At 42.3% G+C, this 22324-nt stretch overlaps 1 protein-coding gene across 1 annotated transcript in view; it reads left to right on the forward strand.

Annotated features, from left to right (window-relative positions):
- Positions 1–22324, forward strand: part of LOC122812417 (sialin-like) — a 1040020-nt gene that overhangs the window by 443302 nt on the left and 574394 nt on the right. The window contains exon 5 of the mRNA XM_044084807.1: positions 223–456. Coding sequence (XP_043940742.1) covers positions 223–456 — 234 coding nt within the window. The remainder of the gene's footprint in view (positions 1–222; positions 457–22324) is intronic.

A 22324-nucleotide genomic window follows, 5' to 3' on the forward strand; every position in this document is an offset into this window, starting at 1 on the left:
TTGCTGTTACATTCATCACTGTAGGTACCTTGTGTCATGAGACCATCTGAACATCGTGCAGTCTGTATTGTGTTAGGCTAGCATGTCAGATATATGGTAAAAAATGATGAGTACTGGTATCATTGTGGAAACACCTGTTATTTCTGACACCTTCCTTTTATTCTGAAGCAGCATATGCCGGCTGTAATGGGGAAACAAAATTACACTTTTTTTATCTTGCAGGTTCAGGTATATAACTGGACTCCCAGGACTCAAGGGATTATCCTTGGTGCTTTCTTCTATGGTTATATCATCACCCAGATTCCTGGTGGTTACTTGGCAGATAGATTTGGTGGCAAACTTCTGCTGGGGCTTGGCGTCATTGTTACCTCTGTGTTGACACTGCTAACTCCTTTAGCAGCGGAATTAGGTGTGCCATATCTGGTAATTCTCAGGGCGCTTGAAGGCTTCGGAGAGGTATGTACTATTACAAACATCTGGCAGTCACTTCTTTTGAATATTAAATTGATATTGCACTTTGATTACTAAAAATGTATTTCTGCAGGTCTGTTTATTTTGTATTGCCACTTAGAAGCTAATCTGTGAAAATAGTCATGTTGTAGTGCATATCTCATTTTACATACTGACAAAAGGAGGGAGAAATACTGCCTAAGTGACACTGTACTGTTATGTGGATGCAGTTGTATGCCTTCTAATAACAGAGTAAGGTGGAGTACCCAGTTATTGAATGTGAGTGCAGGAGCTGAACCAGGCCCTGATTTCATTATGACATCAAGAATAGTTGCACAAGGGATCCCAAACAATGCATCTTTTTGTTGCGGGGGGGGGGGGGTTACATTCCGAATGCTTCCCTGTTTATTGTACGTTATCAGTGGGGCAAGCACCTTTACAAAGATCCTTTACTGCAGACATTCCCATTTTTGTCATCAGGACCAGTGGATGTACTAGATATATGACCACATCATTTTCAGCAGACTGAGTAACTGGCAATACGGATGCCAGATATATTTTCAGTGTCTTTCCATCATGTAAGTTTCATAAACTGCTATGGGTTTGTGCAAAGTGGAAAAATAGTGTCAGTTTATGATGCATTGTCTGCATATTTTGGCAGACATCTAAAAAGTCTGGCAGCTTGAAATCCTAGTTTTCTCCCCTCATTTTGAGCTTGCAAACTGTGACTTGGAGTAAGTCATATAACCATGTCTAGGTTGCCCCTGAAAAGGGACACTTGTGAGCAGTGGGCTTATCTGATTAACAAATAAATAAAATAAAAATGATGTTTTAGCGTTAGGGTCTTAAGAGGAAAAAGCAAGACTGGAAAAGATTTACAGTACTGCAGCTTGTGAAGCTCATAGTCTCCTTGGGTTAGCAGATGTGTATCAGTGTCATTCTCACAGCTAGAGACCAGTTTCTCTTTTGGAGCAAGTCACTGATTGTCAGGCCAGTAGCAGTTTGTTGATAAAGTGAACCTAGGGACTTCACATAATACATGCACACACATGTACAGAAGAGAAAAGAGAACAGTAAATGTTTGGTTACAGAGGTAGAAATGTTGTCAGTTGCAGCCAAAAGTAAAATATACTTCCCACCCTAAAGTATTTTCCCCAGCTGTCTTCTCCAACCCAAATTGTTTACCTTCTGCTCCTTTTAGTGTGGCAGTTCTTATCCTTTCCCTCATTTGCTTACATGGAAATCTCATTTTACCCTTGTAATGCGAGTCCACATTTACATTTATTTATTTAATTATTTAATTTATTTATTGGCGTTTGTTGACCGGGAAAGTCCACTAGGTCAAAAACCCATTTTCAGTGGAGGCCCGAGGAGAAAAGCTTCATAAGTGTAACAAAATAAAGTAAATTAATCTAACATATGTAAATCAAATTTCACAATGTATAAAAGAGAACATATAATGTTGGTTTGAATGACCTGAGATGTACCTCCCTGGACTACATGAAAAGAGACATAGAGGAGCTCTCCGATCTTGTAGCCCAGGCAGGTGTGACCCTAGCCCTGAGTAGCATCCTGCCATCCTCCAGAATGATACCACAGTACAAGGACAAAATGATTGAGTTCAATAATTGGCTAAGCTTCTGGTGTCATTCTGAGGGGATCCAGTATCTGTCTGCCTGGGATGACATGATCGACAGACCACGATGCTTTGCCAGAGATGGCCTGCACCTGTCGCCCTTGGGATTCTGGATACTGGCTACGGCTCTAGCCACCACTATAGTGCCTTTTTTAGGCAAGGTTCAAATGACAAATTCACCACCGTAACAGGTACACGCAAGCAAAATCTGAGGGTAATGCTACTCAATGCTAGAAGTCTAAACCTCAAAATGCACTCACCTCGAGTCTCTCCTTAAAATGGAGAACACAGACATCTGTGCAGTGGCAGAGACCTGGTTCAAGACTCCAGAGAGTACACCTGCATTACCAGGCTGTAATTCATACCACACATTTTGGCCACCTAACTTGGACCGAAACACTAAAGGCGGAGGCGTGTCCATATTCATTAAGGATATCCACACCTCCAGGCTAGTTGCTCAGCATAATGAATCTGAGATTATCCAAGTGCAACTAATTCTGGGCAAGACCACAATCCAAATTGTAGCTTGCTACAGATCCCCACCACACCCCAGGATTCCCACTCCTCATTTCTTGATACACTGGAAAATGTTAGGGTACAACCCAATACCCTAATAACGGGCGATTTCAACTACCCCACCATTATCTGGGAAAACTACTCATGTACCAGCTCTTTTGCTCAACGTTTTCTGGAATTCATAAATTCCAATGCTTGGATCAACTTATCCACGCCCCCACCAGGGGCAGCAATATCCTAGACCTGGTTGTTACCAACATGGGCGACCAGTGTTCCACACCAGAGGTCAGTTCCTCATTGGTCATATCCGACCACAAGCTAATCACGTTAGACATAAAAATCCCACCCCCCACCCCCCATTAGGGAAACCACTGTAAAAAATTTCTCCGAAGCCAACTTCACGGTTCTTAATGCAGAAGTGGCAAACTTCACGACACCCATGCAGACGGACAATAGAGGTACAACTGCTGAATCCTACACAAATGCACTTTATAAGCAGTTACACGAGTGGATTGTGCTATTCCTAACAGAACCAAGATGCTATCCTCCAAAAAAAGGAAGCCAATCTGGTGGTCCCCTGCCATAAACTCTACATCAGAAGAAAGAAACTGTTGCAAAAAAAAGAGTAAAATCCCATGATTGGAGGAACTCCCTGGTCAGCCTCAGTAAGAAGCTGAGATACCTCATAAAATCCTCCAAAGCTAGCTACGAAAACAAACTCGGCACTGATTCTAAAGACAACCACAAAGCATTCTATAGCTATGTCAAGAATCTCAGTGGCAACACTCACATCTTCTCTGAGTTATAGTACAATGGTACTAAATATACAGAACCAACTGATATTGCCAACATCCTGGCAGATAGGTTCAGTGCTAGCTTTACCTCCCTCTCACCCCCTAAAGTGCCCATCTCTATACCGGAAGAATGCAAAGTTCCTGTAATCATGGCTGCACAGATAAAAACCACACTCTCCAAAGCCACAAACACAGCATCCATGGGTCCTGACAACATCCCAGGCTGTGTTCTACACGAACTACAGAGCAAACTGGCACCCCACATAAGTACCATGTTCAGTCATAGCCTCACCTCAGGCTTTGTGCCCACTGAATGGCGCACAGCGACAGTTATCCCACTCCACAAAGGGGGAGTCACCGCAGACCCTGGGAACTACCGCCCCATTAGCCTGGTCTGCAAGGCCATGGAACGTGTCATCATGGAACTTGTAAACAAATACATTGGTAATCTGCAAACTCTGGACCCCACCCAGTTCGGGTTTGTAAAAAGCAGATCATGTCTCCTAAACTTGATAGACTTCTTTGAAGCAGTCATCAAAGCCCGTAGACAATGGTAAGGTGGTTCACATAGCCTATCTAGATTTCGCCAAGGCTTTCAACACCATCCCCCACTTTGGAATTACACACAAACTCACTAAACTAGGTATAAATCCCTATGTCACAAGATGGGTTGCCAACTGGCTCACTGACAGAACCCACACTGTGAAAGTAGCAGACTTCAAATTCGACTTCAGACCAGTGACAAGTGGAGTACCACAGAGTTCAGTCCTGGGTCCTCTCCTGTTTGGTGTCTACTTCTATGAAGTAAATGCTAACACAGAAGGTCTTTGTCTAATGAAGTTCACAGATGACTGCAAACTAGGAGCCATAATCAAAACTCCTAACGATGTGGACATCCTACAAAAGGGCCTCACTGAGACAGATGCCTGGTGTCAAAGCCATGACCTCAAGCTCAATGCCAAAAAGTGCATTGTCATCCCTTTTGGTAAAAGCTCTGTACCCATGAGCTACCACATAGGCGGTAGTCTACTTAACACCGAAAGTTTGATAAGAGACCTTGAGACATAGGTGGACAGTAGTCTCTCCTTTGATAATCACATCGACACAGTAATAAGGAAATCCTTCTGTGTCGCACACTTCATCACAAAAGGTTTTTCATCCAGGAAAAAAAGAGGTCATTGTTCTCCTCTGCTCGTCACTCATTAGACCCATTGTAAAGTACAACGCCTCTTTTGGTATGTACCTCAAAAGACATCTACAACAACTGGAAAGGCCGCAGAAATGCCTCACAAAGAGGATTACCAGTCTCAAACAGATGCCATATGCAAACCGTCTCAGAAAACTCCAGCTTTACTCTGTCGCATATCGCGTACTCAGAGGCGATCTCTGCCTAACATACAAAATGTCAAACCCAGCGCTGTTGGACATGCTCCACTTAAAGAAATCCCAATCCCTCTGAGCTACAAGCTCTAAGGACCAAAACCTTTGCACCACAATAAACAGAACATGCTGTAGGGATAGATTCCTGTCCCAGAGACTTCCAATACTCTGGAACAAACTACCCATCTATATCAAACAAAGCCTCTCATTAGCACTCTTCAAGAAAAATCTTGATGATTGGATGGGAAATAAGAAACTCACCCCGGGAATCACTTCTGAAGCTCTGCTTCACAGGAGCACAGGAAAATAATTTTCTTGTGTGGCAAAAGCCAGGGTACCTTTTTGGCTAGGCTTATATAGGCTCTAGCCTAGTTACTTACCTATGAACCTATATGTAAATCAAGTTTAAGCACTGTATAAAGGAGAACATATACTATACAAATTTAGATCAGAGTTAACATCTTAGGGCTATAGGAGTCGATAAGTATAGGTTGATAAAATTACATATGATACAGTACCATCTGTAGCGTGTGTCCAGTGACTAGGAGTGTATTGATTATTTTCACAGTTGACCAAACTGCTTAGGTCTTTACTGGGTTTGTGCAATATCCAGAAATCTAGCAAAACTGAAATATACTTATCTGTTTTTTAAATATATTTCACTGACAAAACCCACTTCATTAAAATGCGGTCAGTGTGACTGGATTTTCTCCTATCTCCAAGGTGCAGCAGTCTCAGGGTTGTTTAGATAATTAAAACTGCAAGGGCACAGCCTCCTGAATGGGGGTTGGTTGCTCCACAAAACAGCTACTTTTAACATTGTACAAGATGTATTTCCAGTTGTGCTTTTTTTTTTTATTCAAAAGCACGTTTGATTTCAATTTCAGTCAGTCATCCCAGCTATTTGGTCCCATGCACTAGTACTTGTGGGTTGGGTGGTAGTTATTTGGCTTATTTTTCATTAGTCAGAGATGTGATCTGGTGGAAGAGGTCCATCCTTACTAACAGCAGGATTAAAGATGGCAGATGTTAAGATCGCCACAAACGTAAAACTTTCCTGGGCTACCATAATGCCTCCTCCTAGTATATAATGCTCTTCAGGATATCTTTGCTGTCACGCTTCAGTTCAGATAACCAAAAAAGTTTGCCTCTTTTTAATATCGAAAGGAAATGTTTGATACTTTTATGAGTACACTGATTGTTCTTATTCCTGCAGTTATTTATTTCAGTCCCCAAATTTCTAAATTTCTAGCTTTTAGTAGATTATTCACTTTCTTCCCACTTTTTCCTGCTCTGATGTAACCACTTTTTGACATATTGCAGACTACAGTATTTCTTCTTCAGGTTCTTTGTAACCCCCTTTGCTGCTGCTGGAGGTCATCTTTTACCCTGTTTGCAATCACAAACCATTCCTTTCACAAGGTTCATACAAAAAAATTCTCTCAGGAAAAACATGAGAGTTGCTTGTATTGCATGGGTAAGGAGCGCAGTACTCGGCAGTGCCGCATTTATTTATTTATTTTCAATTTGGTTACCTGGGAAGTCCACTGGGCCAAGAAGTGCCCATTTTCAGTGGAGGCCCGGGGAGAAAAGCTCCATGAACAGTATAATACAATATAGGTTACAAAAATGCAAATAAAGGTTGCAAAGTGAAATACCATACAATAAAGGTTGCAAAAACAAATAAAGGTTACAATGTGAAATAAGAGTAGGGTACATACATTCGAGAGATGCAGAGTGTAAAGTACATTATAAGACAGTTTAACAACTTGACAACAGATTTTTTTTTTTTTTTAAACAATATTTACATGCTCGGAGTCAATTTAAAGTCTGCTAGTTCTGGATCTTTTGAGAAATAAGAACAAGTATGAGAGTATAGTGGAGTTGGGGTAAGGGGAGCTTAGTTGGGAGTCCCTAGAATTTAAGTGGGGTGAAAGCAGGAGCATTTCCATTTGGAAGACAGGTGAAGAAAAAGTTGAGTTTTGAAGGATTCAGTGTTGGGTATAGTCCTAAGTGAAGGAGGCAGAGAGTTCCATTTTTTACCTAGAGAAAAGGAGAGTAAAAACTGGCCAGCGGGTCATTTGGGTTTAAGAATGGAGATTAGGTTTTGGTGTTCAGATCTCAGTGATCTGTTAGGGATGTATGGAGGAAGGATGTCCTTTAAGGCTGGGCATTTATCAGGGGAGAATATTAGCTTGTTGAGCGGTGGTTAGTTGTAGATAGTCTAGGTGATTAGGGAGTTCTAACCACCTAGACTTGCCAACACTTTACTTCTATAATCCTCAAAAAAAAAAAAAAAACCACTAGCCAAATGAAGTTATATTTGTTGGAGAAGTCACTCTCAAAAAGATACAGGGTCTTCCAAACTTTTTTCTTCAAAACAGTTGACGTCTGTGGACAAACATCCCTATAAAAAAAGCACAGAATACACTAGCATCCTAAGCATTTATAAACCGATAGCATGGATATTTATTAAAAAAAAAAAAGAAAAAGAAAGAAAATTAATTCAAGTAGTTGGTTCAGAATTTGCTTCTTCACCATTTGTTCAGGTGCCTAAGTCTGAAAGATTTCCCAACTTAGATTATGGCAGGTTGATGGCAGCTATGCTAAGGAACAAGGAGAGACTCTTCATAACCCCTTATCCTACCTTTACTATTATGGCAAAAGGTTTTTAGTTTTTTCCCACCCAAAACATACAGCCCTGAACTTCCTCATTGGCCCTTTTTTCTCTGTCTCAGGGCTTGAGGATGCTATTATTGACCCTTTCAGTATCTATGTTGATGCCATCACTGATGTCAGTGGCCTACAAGGTCCACGTCAGCATCAATGTCTCCACAACCAAGAATTCTGTCAGTGTCAATGCTCTTATAATCAGTACAGGTAGTGAGAGTCCTTTTGTGCAGATGCACTGTCAGCATGGATTGTCCTGCGTTGATGCTGGTCCCAGTGTGCCCAGCCCTATGATATTCTCCACTGGAGTTTTCAGTGTCAGGCCAGCCAAGCTTAATACCAAACCTGAGAGCATCTTTGTAGCAGTTACATTGCGTGTGATGCCCAACACTGGACCAGTAATCAAGGAGCTTCAGTCCTCACCACTGACAACAGTAGGGGACGTACACTGGGAGGATGACAAGCACAAACACAGTAAAGTGCATTTTTCCTTAACAGCACACAGAGATCACAGTCAGTCTGGGGCTGGTTTCTCCGTCTTTCTCGAGATCCGCAATAAGACTACCCACTGGCACAGGTGTAGAGTTGAGATCTCATCTGAGTGGCCAAGCCAAGACCTCTAGCTCTCTCTCTGTCCAACCAGTGCTTTGTGTCCCTGGCCAAGTGGCTGACACACACCCTTTGAGGTTTAATTTACGCACAGATACACCTGGGAAAAGCTGACACAGGTTTACTAACTATGCCCCCTTTTTTCCCCAGACTATAAGGTAGTTAACACTGCCACCAACCAGCTCCTTATCAACTACTTTAAGGCCCTAAACAAAGAGTGCACAATTTTACCATGTAATATTACTATCAATACAAATGGTAGTTTGACCAAGAGCAAGGCTATTAAGAGTGGTGTACACAGTATCACCAAATAAATATGCAAGTACTCCCAGAACTTAAATATCTCTTGACAGATCAGCCACAATGAAAGGTTTAATTATATTTAATGATAAATAATAAATAATAAAAGAACAAGAAAATACTCAATATATATTTACAGTAACTTCAGAGTTCAAAAATCACAGGAAATATTTAAAACAACATTGCAGAATAGTCTCAAATAAAGAAAAACATCTAAATTAAGCTTTGCTATATTCCTGACTATATATAAGAGAATTACTGTACCCTAATAACTTACTTATAGAGCAGCAAGACAGATGTGGTGAGTGGATCTTGATGTTCGCAGGTCAAAGACAGAATACAAAATGCAGAGTCTCTCTGAGAGTTCTTAAATTAATATCTCAAATATTAGTGCTGGAATAGCTTGCAGAATGACATAATTTCTTGTCATCTGACTCTATCCCAGGTAAACCCTCCACCACTGAAAGCTAGCAGTATTTAGCATCTATCTGTGAAAATACATACACAAGTCTTTCCCTCAGATCTTTGCAGATCTTAGACATCATAAAACAATAAAACATGTCCAAGACACCAAGACAATATAGAAAATGTCTCAGCACAGACATTGTGTCTATTGCTGCACTGAAACTGAAAGATAACATCTTTATTATGGCGCAACCATAAAGCAATTTATTTTCAGCTATTTCTCTGAAGTTTTGCAAGTTAACCTTCTGTATTCCAGTTTCCCATGTTAAAATATATGCATTTAAACAGTTACAATAGTGTATGTACATTTCTGTTCTATTCCAGAAGGGTACACTGTGGATACATTTCAAAAAGCACTTTGTAAAATACCTCTTCAGCACACATCTGTACAAACCATCTTATATGACATACAGCTCTAACACCTTTGTAACACAAACATGTTGTATGAATCATGTTGATATTCACAAATGACATAATTATTTACAAAATTCCAGATAGCTGGGCTGGCAGTATCCCCCTTTGTCCCCCACACACACCCAAAGGCTCAAGCTAGTTTTTCAGGTGACCCTTGAGGAATGTTGCTTGAGAGGGATAAGCCTATCTGGGAATACCTTGCCACATTTCCTGTCTTCAGATTCCTGCTGCCTTGGCATTGCTGACCCCAGTACAGTGCTGCACTGTCCTATCATATGCCTGCAACCCTAGGCTCCACCATAGTAAGTTGGAATTTTGCTGGCTGGCTCCCTGTAGTAATAGACCTCCCCAGACTCCTCCTGCCTCTTACTGCAAATACCTATCACCAGGGCCTCCCTATCATGATAAGGTTTCATGGTATTAACCTGGTATAATTTGTGCCCTTGCCTAGCAGTTCTACCATGTAGTTAACAACACTGACCTTCCTCACCACTTTGGAGGGTCCCTCCCAAGCTGCCTAAAACTTGTTGTGTCTGACAGGAATGAGAACCATAACCTGCTGACCCACAGCATACTCTCTAGCTTGAGCATTCCTGTCATACCAGACCTTTTCCTGCTGCTGGGTTTCTGCCGGGTTCTCCTTAATAATAAATAAAAGAACAAGAAGATACTTGGTATATATTTACAGTAACATCAGCGTTCAAAATCACAGGAAATATTTAAAAAAACATTGTAGGACAGTCTTAAATAAAGAATAAAATTAAGGTTTGCTATATTCCTGACTGTATGTAAGAGAATTACTATACCCTAATAACTTACAGAGCAGCAAGACAGATGTGGTGAGTTTTGTGACACCCCTGCACTGGCCCAGTAATCAAGGAGCCTCAGTCCTCACTACTAACACCAGTGAGGGATGTGTACATTGGAAGGATGACAAGTACACACACAAAAAAAGAATTTTCCCTTAAGAGCACACAGAAATCACAGTCAGTCGGGAGCTGGTTTCTCCCTCTTTCTCCAGATCCCCAATAAGACTCCCCACTGGCACAGCTATAGGGTTAAGATATCAGCCGAGTTGTCAGGCCAAAACCTCCAGAACCCTCTCTGTCCAACCAGTGCTTTGTGTTCCTACCCAAGTAACTGATACACACACACACACACACACACACACACACACACACACACACACACACACACACACTTTGAGATTTGATTTATATACAAACACACAGACACTCCTGGGGAAGGCTGGCACAGGATGTTCTTCGTGTTTCACTTTTGCAGTCATCACATTTGGGTTATCTGCCTGCAGGTAGCCCTCAGCCAGCCTGAATACCAGAGTCTTCGGATTTCTGCATCGGATGCGGTCTCTTCTTCCATGACGTCAGGGGTATAAAACATGCAGCCGATGCCATTACATCAATATTTCTTTCTGTGCAGTACCCAAAGCAGAAGCAGTTCGCAAGTGCCAGTCGACCGTCTCCTGAAATTTTTGTTTTCGAGTTTCAGACCTGAAGTCTTCAAAAAAGATAAGTACCCCGTTGGGGATCCTTTTTTTTTGCTCTAACCGATGTCAGTAAAAGTTAACAATTGTCTTGCCTGAATAAATCAAATACCTCATAGAGATTTAATTCTTACTGCATCCCCTGTTTAGGCCCAGACCACAACGTCCCTCGCTGTTGGTTTTGTGCCATGTTCAGCGTCCAAACTATTCATAGTCGGGCTATTTTTGTACCCAAATACTTTAATACTCTATCTCCATATTCCGAAATGGCTTTGTTAAGCCATCCGACTACCGATCTTCCGAAAAAATGTTACGCTAAAGACAGACAGAGACAGACCGCATAGGTCCAAAACTGCCGACGACACTTCCGTTAAGCTAGTCACTAGTCCACCGGTACTCACTGAGATGCTTTTGCAGCCCCTGATACCCGCTACTTCAGATTCGCAGGCTTCTACTGAGACCCATTCGGAGTCCGGTATGAAGCGCGATGTCTCTACCTTGGATGGGTCCAGAGCAGCTGTGCAGACACCGGCTTCTGAGGGTGTATTCAGACCTACAGACATTCATATTAAACAGACGCCATCATTTCCATCCAGAAGTTCCGAATTCCTCAGGCCCAAAACTCGCACTACGCCTAGAAAACTGACAGCCAAACTGCAGACCCAGGCCCATACGCCAAAAAAACAAATGCTTAGAATGGCTGAAGACCTTATTACCTTAATTAGGAGAAGCTAGCCTTCCCCTTCTAAGAGACCTAGACCTGATTTTTTTCTGATTCTTCTGTTCAGGAATCTGCTATCTCTGCTCCTTCTGATTACCAGGATTTGCCCTTATCTACTTAAGAGGATTCTAATGCAGAGAATTCCATTCCCTCTGCTTCCCCTCCAGAAGATTTTTCTTTCAGTGAAACCTTGCATACTCTTAGGGAGCATTTCTGCTGGGAAAGCCAGGATTATTCCGAGTCCAAAAAGAGACTTAAGGAATTCTTACTCCTGCCTCAACACAGGCCTTTAGCTATCCCTCCTGTTCTGGACATTGTGGATGATGCCTTCTTGGAATCTAGCCTTACCCTAGACACTTTACCTCCAGCTCCCAGAAAACCTGACCTGTACTACAGAGTACCTGACTCTCACAAGTTCCTTTTCAAGAATCCTTCTGCGGATCCTGAGACCATTTCCCAAGGACCAAAAGGCATTAAGGCTACTGCTGCCAAAAATCCTACACCTTCTTATAGAGATTCTAGAGCCTTAGACAGATGGGGTAAGAAGGTATACACTTCTGCTACTTTGGCCATTAGGGCTTTAAATTTAAATTGCCAGTTTCATATGTTAAAGTATCAACAGCATATTATGGGACTATTTAAACAGAAAATGATGTTGATTCCTGACTGTGCTGAACACAAAGACTTGCAAGATTTAATGCATTCTGCAGAACAAGTTGGTAAATATACTTTGCAATGTGGTTTTGACGCTTTAGAAGCATCTTGCAGGGCTGCTGTCACTGGGTCTGTACTTAGAAGGCATGCTTGGCTTAAGGAACAAAACTTACCAGATCATGTTAAAGCTAAATTACTGGATGCTCCCTTTTTGTCAACAAAGCAGAAGTCCTCAAAGGATGGAAGAAAAAACTAAATCTATGCAAACTGTTAAAGATTTCCCACAAGTACAGCCTCCCAGATCTAGTAGGCATTGGCCTTCAAAGAACTGGTCCTTTTCAGTCCCTTCCAGGCCTTCTCAGTCCAAACCCAGGAACAGCAGACCACCAAGGCTACAGTCTCAGGCTATGCACAGATCTAAGCAGTGGGAAGCTCCCACTTCCAAAGCAGGGAGTAATAAGCCACCCCCCCCCCACGGAAAAATGGCACAATGACTTAACCTTAACCCTTCCAAGCCCTGCTCAACTACCTGCTCCCTTAGGAGGAAAGCTCGCCCTGCATGCAAAAAACTGGGAACTCATTACCTAGGACAAATGGATTTTGAACATTTCCCAAGGATACAGATTCCACTTCCACACACTACCAACCCCAAATGGTTGGCCAGACCTACCCCCAAATCAATGGGCGGAGGCCCAACAGCAGGTTCTCTCTCTTTTTAGTATCAGGGCTATTCAACCTGTACCAGCAGAACAAAGGGACAAAGTTTTTATTCAAGACTATTTCTGGTACCCAGAAAAGACAACTCCTGGCGTCCTATCCTGGACCTCTCTATTCTCAACACCTTTCTGGTGGTTCCAAAATTTCAAAATGCTAACTCTTCAACAGCTTCTTCCTATGCTAGCCAAGGATGCCTGGCTGGCAACCCTAGACTTAAAGGAAGCTTATCTGCACATCCCAATAAGAGGAGCCTGTAGACAATACCTAAGTTTCAGGGCGGGCTCCATGCACTTTCAGTTCTCTGCACTTCCCTTTGGCTTATCTACTACATCCAGGGTATTCACAAAGTGTCTACCTCCAGCCATTGCATTTTGCAGGCAGAGAAATATTTAAATTTACCCATAATTGGACGATTGTCTGATTCAAGCAGAAAGCCAGGACTTGCTATTACAACACCTGGCATTCGTAAAGAAACTTCTAACCCCACTGGGGAACACCATTAACGAAAAGAAATCTCACCTAGTACCCTGCCAACAGATTGTATTCCTGGGAGCAAGTTTGAACACAACTTCCCAGATGGCATTCCTCACTCCGGAGAAACAAGTTTGACAACCTACTTCAAAGTATTGGCCACAAAACCCCAGCTGTCTGCAAGGAAAATACTGCAAGCTCTGGGGTTCGTGGCCTCTTGCATTCTACTAATTCCATATGCAAGACTGCATATTAGGAAACTCCAATGGTATCTAAAGAGCCTATGGTGTCAACATTCTCAGGACCTGGAAACAATGATTCCTATCATTTCTTGTATAAGGACAGAGTTCTTTTGGTGGGCAGAGGCCTGCTACCACAACAAGGGGTTCCCTTTCACTCTACCCCCTGCCGCCCAACCCTAACAGCAGACGCATCAGACTATGCATGGAGGGCTCACATAGCAGGGCAGTGCATTCAGGGCAAATGGAACCAGAGACAGATATCAATCAAAAAGAAATGTTAGCTGTACAGAATGCTCTGAGAGTCTTCAAAGACCGTACTCTTCCAGGACAACTATCGGTAAAGACAGACACCACATTGCGGGAGGAACCCACTCATACCCTCTCTGCAGACTAGCCATGGCTCTGTGGAACACAGTCTGGAGCTACCAAGTACACCTACAAGCACAATTCCTGCCAGGCAGACTAAATTCACTGGCAGACCACTTAAGCAGGAATCTCATGGACCCACACAAATGGAAACTAGAACCCAAAATATTCAACCTCTTGAGGAACAAATGGGGGTCTCCAGAGGTAGACCTGTTTGCCTCCCCTCAGAACTACAAGTTGAACAAATTCTGCACAAGAACTCCCCACAGTCAAGCTTGGAAAGTGAATGCCCTGTCCTTTACTTGGGAAAGCCTCTCGGTTTATGCCTTTCCCCCTCTGTCTCTCCTCTCGAAGGTTCTACTGAAGATCAAACAGGACAAGCCAAGGACAATACTGATTGCACCAGACTGGCCACACCAGCACTGGTACCCCCTCTTGCGGAGTATGACAATGCTACAACCATGGCACCTGCCTCAGACCCCTTCCCTGCTGTCCCAGCAGGTGGGCCATATTCTACACCCTCAGCTTGAAGCCCTGAGTCTTGCAGCCTGGCTAATTCCTTGAGCTCTCCCCTAGCATCCCTCAGTAAGCAGGTGCGGGATGTCATTCTGGAGGCAAGGAGGCCTAGTACTAGAAAATCCTATGCTGAAAAGTGGAATAGATACTGTTCCTGGAGCCAGGGTCAGGGGATGGGCACAGTGGTGTCCAGCTTACCACATATTCTAGAGTACTTAACAGAAATGCTCCACTAGGGCCTATCCTTCTCGTCAATTAAAATTCATGCCTCTGCCATTTCAGCACATTATAGTACTGAGCCCACCCCTCTTCTCTCACCCCTTGCTAAAACAATTTCTTAGATGGGCCAAAAATGCAAGACCCACCCCCCCCCAGGAGAGCTCTCACTCCAACCTGGGACCTTAACTTTGTATTGGAAAAGCTCACTCTTCTCCCCTTTGAGATAGCTGCAACAGCAGAGTTGAAATTCCTTTCTTGGAAAACAGCCTTCCTTCTAGCCATTACTTCAGCAAGAAGAGTGTCTGAATTACAGGCCTTAATGGCAGTGGAACCCTGCATTATCTTCCATGCGGAGAAGGTTTTCCTCAGGACTAATCCTTCCTTTATGCTCATGGTGGTGTCTTGTGTGGCCCTAAATCAGTCCATTCATTTGCCTACTTTTTTCCCTAATCCACAAAACAAAGGGGAATGAATACTGCACTCTCTGGATGTACACAGACAACTTAGATTTTGTTTGGACAGGACTAAGCCTCTCAGAAAATCTGAACAGCTGCTAATTGGCTTTGCTGCAGGGGCAGGGGGGAAGGCCATTTAATAGCAAACCATTTCCAAATGGATAGCCCATTGCATTAATTTCTGCTACAAACACCATGGAAAACCTTCCCCACAGGGGATAAGATCACATTCCACCAGGGCTGCATCTACCTCTACAGTATTTCTTAGAGGAGTCCCTACTAGGAACATCCTAGAAGCTGCTACCTGGAGCTCTATACATAACTTCACCAAATATTTCCATATGCCTATCGTTTCTAAATCCAGAGCTGGATTTGCCACTGCAGTCTTGCAGGGCTTAATAGCTGGCCCTAATGCTCTTTAACTTCCTCCTCCCTTCCTTAGCTTTGGGAATCAACCCAAATGTGATGACTGCAACAGTGAAATACGAAAAACATAGTACAGTTGTGTACACTTACCATAAATGTAGATGTTCGAGTGCATTCACTGTTGCAGTCCTGGTTACCCTTCCTCCAGCCCCCTGACTTCTCTTGGCTCTACCTTTCCTTCTTGTTTGGTATATTTATTTTTTTCTTGTGTATTTGCTTTTTAATGAGGGTGTACCATACCATATAATTGCTTCCTATTGTGGGGGCACCTGACATCTGGGGCAAGAAAAACTGATGTAATGGCATCGGCTGCATGTTTTATACCACTGACGTCATGGAAGAAGAGACCGCATCCGACGCAGAAATCCGAAGACTCTGGTATTCAGGCCAGCTCAGGGCTACCTGCAGGCAGATAACCCAAATGTGATGACTGCAACAGTGAATACATTCGAACATCTACATTTATGGTAAGTGTACACAACTGTACTTTCCCTAGCTATGCCTCCTTCTGCCCAGACTGTATTGTAATACCACCTGCCACCAACCACCCTTATCAGCTGCTATAAGGCCCTTCCCAAAGGGTGACCAATTCTACTGTGTAATGTTACTGTTATCCAAATGGTAAGTGTGACCAGAACTTTTAAGGCTATTTACGAGTGCCCTATACAGTATCACCAAATGCATATGCAAGTACTCTTAAGAGCTTAAATATCTCTAACAAAACAACCACAATTAAAAGGTTTAAATATATTTAATAATAAATAATAGAAGATCAGGACAATACTCAACTCAACACAGTGACAGCAGAGTTCAGAATCACAGGAAATACTTTAAAACAACATTGCAGGACAGTCTCACATGAATATAGAAAACATCTAGACTGATCTTGCTTATTCCTATCCATCTCTAAGAAAAATACTATGATCTAAGTCTTACCTACAGAGCAAAGCAAATGCAGATGAGAAGTGCTGAAGATGGATGTATTCAGATCCGGAGACCAATACAAAATGCACATACTTTCTCTCTGAGATAGTTCTTAAATTACTATCAAAAATTTCTGATTGGGTTATCTCAGATTACGTCATTCTTGTCACTTCTGGCCTTAGTTCACAGGCTAACAGGAACCAACAGAATTCAACATAGCTCTGTCAGAAATACTCATCTCTCGGATGTACAGCTGCTAGGAAGCCACAGAGCAACACAAAGACACTTTACATTTGAAACCTAGTAATTATCTCTGTCTCGAGACAATAGATAGAAACCCCTAGCACTAGACATCCTGTCTCTTAGCTGAGATAAACAAACTTTATAGCACATCATAAAGCTCTTTACTTATTTTCTTAGAGTTTGCAAGTTAACTCTGTATATTCCAACCTTTACCATCAACACATACGTTTACATAGCCATGTAGTTTATACACATTTCGACCCTTTACCAGCAGGTTGCACTGTGGTTACATTCATGAAGCTTAGTACAGAGCATATAGTTTTCTTACATTTATAAGATAAGCATATAATTATTTACAAAATTCTATCTGGCTGGGCTGGCAGCCTTCACAAGTGGATCTTCATGTTGTCAGATCAAAGACAGAATACAGAAAGCAGAGTCTCTCAGAGTTATTAAATTAGTATCTCAAATATTACTGCTGGGATAGCTTGCAGAATGACATCATTTCTTGTCATCTGACTCTATCCCAGGTAAGCCCCCCCACTACTGAAAGCTAGCAATATTTAGCATCTACCTGTGAAAATGCATGTACAAGGGCTTTCCCTTAGATCTTTGCATATCATGGAAGTTATAAAACTAAAACACTTCCAAGACACTACAGAAAACTTCTCACAGACATTGTCTGTTGCTGCACTGAAAACTAAAAGGTAGCATCTTTTTTTATGGCCCAGCCATAAAGTAATTTAATTTCAGCTATTTTTCTGAAGTTTTGCAAGTTAACCTTCTGTATTCCAGTTTCCCCTATTAAAATATATACATTTAAACAGTTACAGTAGTGTATGTACATTTCTGTTCCATTCCAGTAGGGTACACTGTGGATAGATTTCAAACAGTACTTTGTAAAATACCTCCAGCACATGTCTGTACAAACCATCTTACAGGGCATACAGCTCTAATACCTTTGTAACACAAACGTCTTATATGAATCATGTTGATATTCGCAAATAATTATTTACAAAATTACAGATAGCTGGGCTGGCAGTATCCCCCTTAGTCACACTGGGCATCCATTGACTCCTTGGTATTGGTTCCTTCTCTTCCTGACAAAGTCTTCCGCTGAACTATCAATCTTGCCATCTCTCAAATGTGATAGAAAAGTGCAAGGCTTTTTGCAGCATCACTCCTTGACTTTGACACCAAAATGTATGTTTTACTCCTCCTCCAGACTCTTCCCCTGTAAAGGTGCTGAGGAAGGCATACTGTAAGATGGAGGACTTGAAACCATAAGCACCTCATATTTATGATAATGAAGTCACAGATTCTCAATTATTCCCTGTTGAGGACTGTAGAGTCACGGAGTCCCTAGAGATAATGAGACAGAAGAGGTGATAACTCATTGACCCCATGTCTTTCCCATACAGGTGCCGCAAAAGCCCTTTGGTTTACCCAGTAGTCTTCTGCAGTCCTCCCGTCAGTGGGCATACTCAGTCACCATCAGCCTTGCAGTGGAGGACACTGATACAGTGGCCCCAGTGCCTAGAAAGTCTTAACCGAATGCTTCAGCTTCTTAGAGTAGAGTAACTTTTGATTAGAGATGCTTAGACCTGCACTCGTTTCCACAGCTGTTGTAGAAAGGCTCCTCAGAGCCCTGTGCTCTGTCCATTATACAAGAAGTTCAGAACAGATGGACTATTTGTGGATGCAAGTTTGTGTTCTGTATGATATTCTTCGTATGGATTATACTGTATGATATTCTTCATATGGATTATTGCAGCTGTACTGGTATAACAGCTACCACTTTTAAGGCATTTTCCAAGTTTCTAAACCATAGTCAGCTTGAGCTGACTGAAACTCAAGTTTAGGTGTCATGCCCTTATAAGCTTTCCTGCTGCAGAAGAGAAACATCTCTGCCAACTTCCAAGGGTCAAATGTTGGCTAATGCTGTTGCATTGCTAGGCAGACAAGTTCCTTTTTGTGTGTGTGTGGGGGGGGGGGGGGGGGACTTCCACTTAATTTTTTATGAAAAAAATTACTTTTTTCTAAAAATTAATTATGCTAGGAAAAAGTGTTTTAATGAGCATCTTGTGATTTCTTGATCACTTTTAAACTGGAGAGTTACTTTTTTACTTTTCTGGTAAAAAAGGTGTTAAAACTAACTTTAAACTATTTTTCTGTGGTAAAAGTTGTGTTATTTTTCTTTTGGGGGCTGGAGTAAGAGTTTTAAAATTATTTGTACTGTGTTTTATTAGGGAAAATTACTTTTTTACAACTTACTTGATTTAATGACTTTTGCTGCAAAGCTTCCATGGGAATCAGGTGTCTTTTTTGACTTGACTATGGAACAACCTACTGGTTCTTTGGTTCTTTCTTCTTCCAACCACAAAAAGACTTTTGTCAACAGCCTTTGCCACCACAGCAGGCTACTGTAGTGCCTCAGCCACAAGTGGGATTCTCTGCTGTAGCCAAAACAGATTCCTTGGACCACTCATATTTTTCCTTGTTCCCCACTGGTGAAGTCGCTACAGCCGCCATAGAACAGGGGTTGGACATGTCGTCTCTGGCTGTTGGAGTATCTTTTGTGGACAAGAGAGAGACAAAAAGCTGTGCCTTTCCCTAGGGATGGTTTGCAGGTAAAATTGGGTCTGTTTCTGTAGAAAGTCTTGGCAAAAATAGACAAAAACTTAAGCATGCGTCTTGTCCTGTTTCGGTTACTCTGGACTGGATTAATTTATTGAGCTTAGCTCAGGGCGTATGCAGGCTCTTTACCCTTGGTATATGGCTGTTTCTGGTAAAAGAAAGAGGGGGATCTTTATTTGCTGAAGACATTCAAAAGTGTGACTTTTAAAATGATTCTGAAGGCAGATATTATGTGCTGTCTCCACAGATTTCTGATTCAGATTCTGAGGAAAGCATGAGTTGTGCCATTACTTTTCAAGAATTCTTTTTCTCTGATACTATTTCCAGAATGGGTCAGTTGTTTCATTAGGAAAACAGTGATGTTTCTTAATCCACCACGAAGTGTTATGATTTGTTACAACTAGATTTTATAGTTCCTACTTCTGTAACTCCTGTTCTGTCTGCTTTGGAAGATATTTTTTGTCACAGCTTGCAACTTCCCTAACAGCCTGCCTGTTACCTGCCAAAAGCAGATAGACTGTTTAAAGTGCCTCAGCCTTTTAAGTTTTTATGCACTCATCTCAGATCAGACCCAGCAGCTATTGGTTTGGTGAATTCAGCTGCTGCTAAACCTTTGTCTAATATTAATCTCTCTCCATCTGACAAGGATGGGAAGGTTTTTGATGTAATTGAGAAAAAGTGGCATCATCAATTCCTTTTTTATCCATTTTCTACATGGGGTTGGGGGTTGCCATCTCTCTCGATTCAATGCACTCAACTACCTTCTTCAGCAGTCATGCCTGACTGTCGGAGATCTACTCTCACACAGTCCATCCATTTCTTTGTTGGGTGCCATCATTTCCTCTTTCTTTCCTCCTGTCTGTCCCAAAACACTCACTGAGTGGCACACAGCTACAGTTATCCCATTTCAGAAGGGGGATCCATCTTGGATCCTGGGAACTGCCGTCCCATCAGTCTGACAAGCCTGATCTGCAAGGCCATGGAACGTATCATGGAACTTAAAAACAAAGATATTGTCAACCTTTAAACACTGGACCCCACCCATTTGGGTTCGTGAAGGGCCGATTGTGTCTCCTGAACCTGTTTGACTTCTTTGAAACAGTCACTAGAGCCGTAGACAAGGGTAAGGCGGTCCACACAGCCTATCTGGACCTCACCAAGGCTTTTGATACCATCCCCCACTCTGGAATTATAGATAAACTTACTAAAGTGGGCATAAAACACCATGTCACAATATGGGTGGCCAACTGGCTCACTGACAGAACCCACAGAGTAAATGTAGCCGACTCCAAGTCCGACTTCAGACCAGTGACAAGTGGAGTACCACAGGGTTCGGTCCTGGGTCCTCTCCTGTTTGGCATCTACTTCTCTGAAGTGCAGGCCAACACAGAAGGTCTTTGGCTAACCAAGTTTGCAGATGACTGCAAACTGGGAGCCATAATAGAATCACCTAATGATGTAGACATTCTACAAAAGGGCCTCACAGAGACAGATGCTTGGTGTCAAAGTCATGGCTTCAAGCTCAATGCCAAGAAGTGCATTGTCATCCCCTTTGGGAAAAACTCAGTACCCATGAACTACCACATAGGTGGTAGCTCACTAAACACTGAAAGTGTGATAAGAGACCTTGGGACACAGGTGGACAGTAGTCTCTCCTTTGATAACTACATCGCCACAGTAGTCAGAAAATCCTTCTACGTGGCACACCATCACAAAAGAGTTCTCTTCTAGAAAAAAGAGGGTCATTGTTCCCCTCTACTCATCCCTCATCAGACCCATTATAGAGTACAATGCCCCGTTTGGCATGTATCTCACAAGACACCTACAACAATAGGAAAGGCCACAGAAATACCTTGCTAAGAGGATTACCAGCCTCAAACAGATACCATACGCAGACAGTCTCAAAAAACTCCAGCTCTTCTCCTTCGCATATTGCCTGGACATGGTACACTTAAAGAAATCCCAATTTCTCCGAACCACAAGCTCTAGGGACCTAAACCTTGTCACCACAATAAACAGAACATGCTGAAGGGATTGATACGTGTCCCAGAGACTTCCCACACTCTGGAACAAACTATCCATTCATGTCAAGCAAAGCTCCTTATTGGCCCTCTTTAAGAAAAATCTTGACGACTGGATGAGAAATAGAAAATTCACACCGGGGATCAATTCTGTGGCACTGCTTGACAGGGGCACAGGAAAATAATTTTCTTGGGTGGTGAAAGCCAGGGAACCTTTTTGGCTAGGGTTATATAGGCCCCAGGGCCGATAGCCTAGTACCTACCTATGAACCTAAACTGGACACCCTGGAGCATAATACCATAGTTTACAGTTGGATGACATGTTGAAATGCTTTATGAAAATAGAAGGTGGTTTTGGGTAAACTGACAGGGCGCATAGTCATAGATTAAGGAAAAAGTGCATTATGGGAGAGGAGGCAGAGTTTCAAAGCTGAAGAGTTGAAGGTGCCAGCTTCCAAGCTGATCAGATCCAATGACCCACAGGCCGAGATGGATGGAAGAAGACAAAATAGCCCTAACATTATGATAAGTACAGAAGTTTCATTTCTGCCTGCTCACTGATTACACAACAGGTTGGGCATTTACCAATCTGTCTCACCATTTAATCATGATGGAAATGATCCAAGATAAAACTGCTCACATGTGCATGGCTGCTGCTTATACAGTAAGTATAAGTGGTTCAACCTGAGGATAACCACATGCACTGGTAATCCATATAGACAGTGCAGATTCAGACCATCCTGCTTGTAGTAGTTTGGATTAGTATCTCCAGATTGCAAGAAGGGCTACAAAGTCCAAACCAAGGGGTGAAAAGGTCACCCAAACAAACTATTTAATAAAAGCTCAAGAAAGACTTCAGTCAAGCTAGATTCTTTACTGTGTAACATCTTAAACCCTCTGTAGTGTATATAAGGTATTTACGTTCCTGGGAGAGAGAAAGAGACACACAGAGGAGAGTTTTCAGGATGAGAGGA

This window comes from Protopterus annectens, chromosome 1.part1 (genome assembly GCF_019279795.1).
Source record: "Protopterus annectens isolate FY-2018-M chromosome 1.part1, PAN1.0, whole genome shotgun sequence".
NCBI classification, from domain to species: Eukaryota; Metazoa; Chordata; order Ceratodontiformes; family Protopteridae; genus Protopterus; species Protopterus annectens.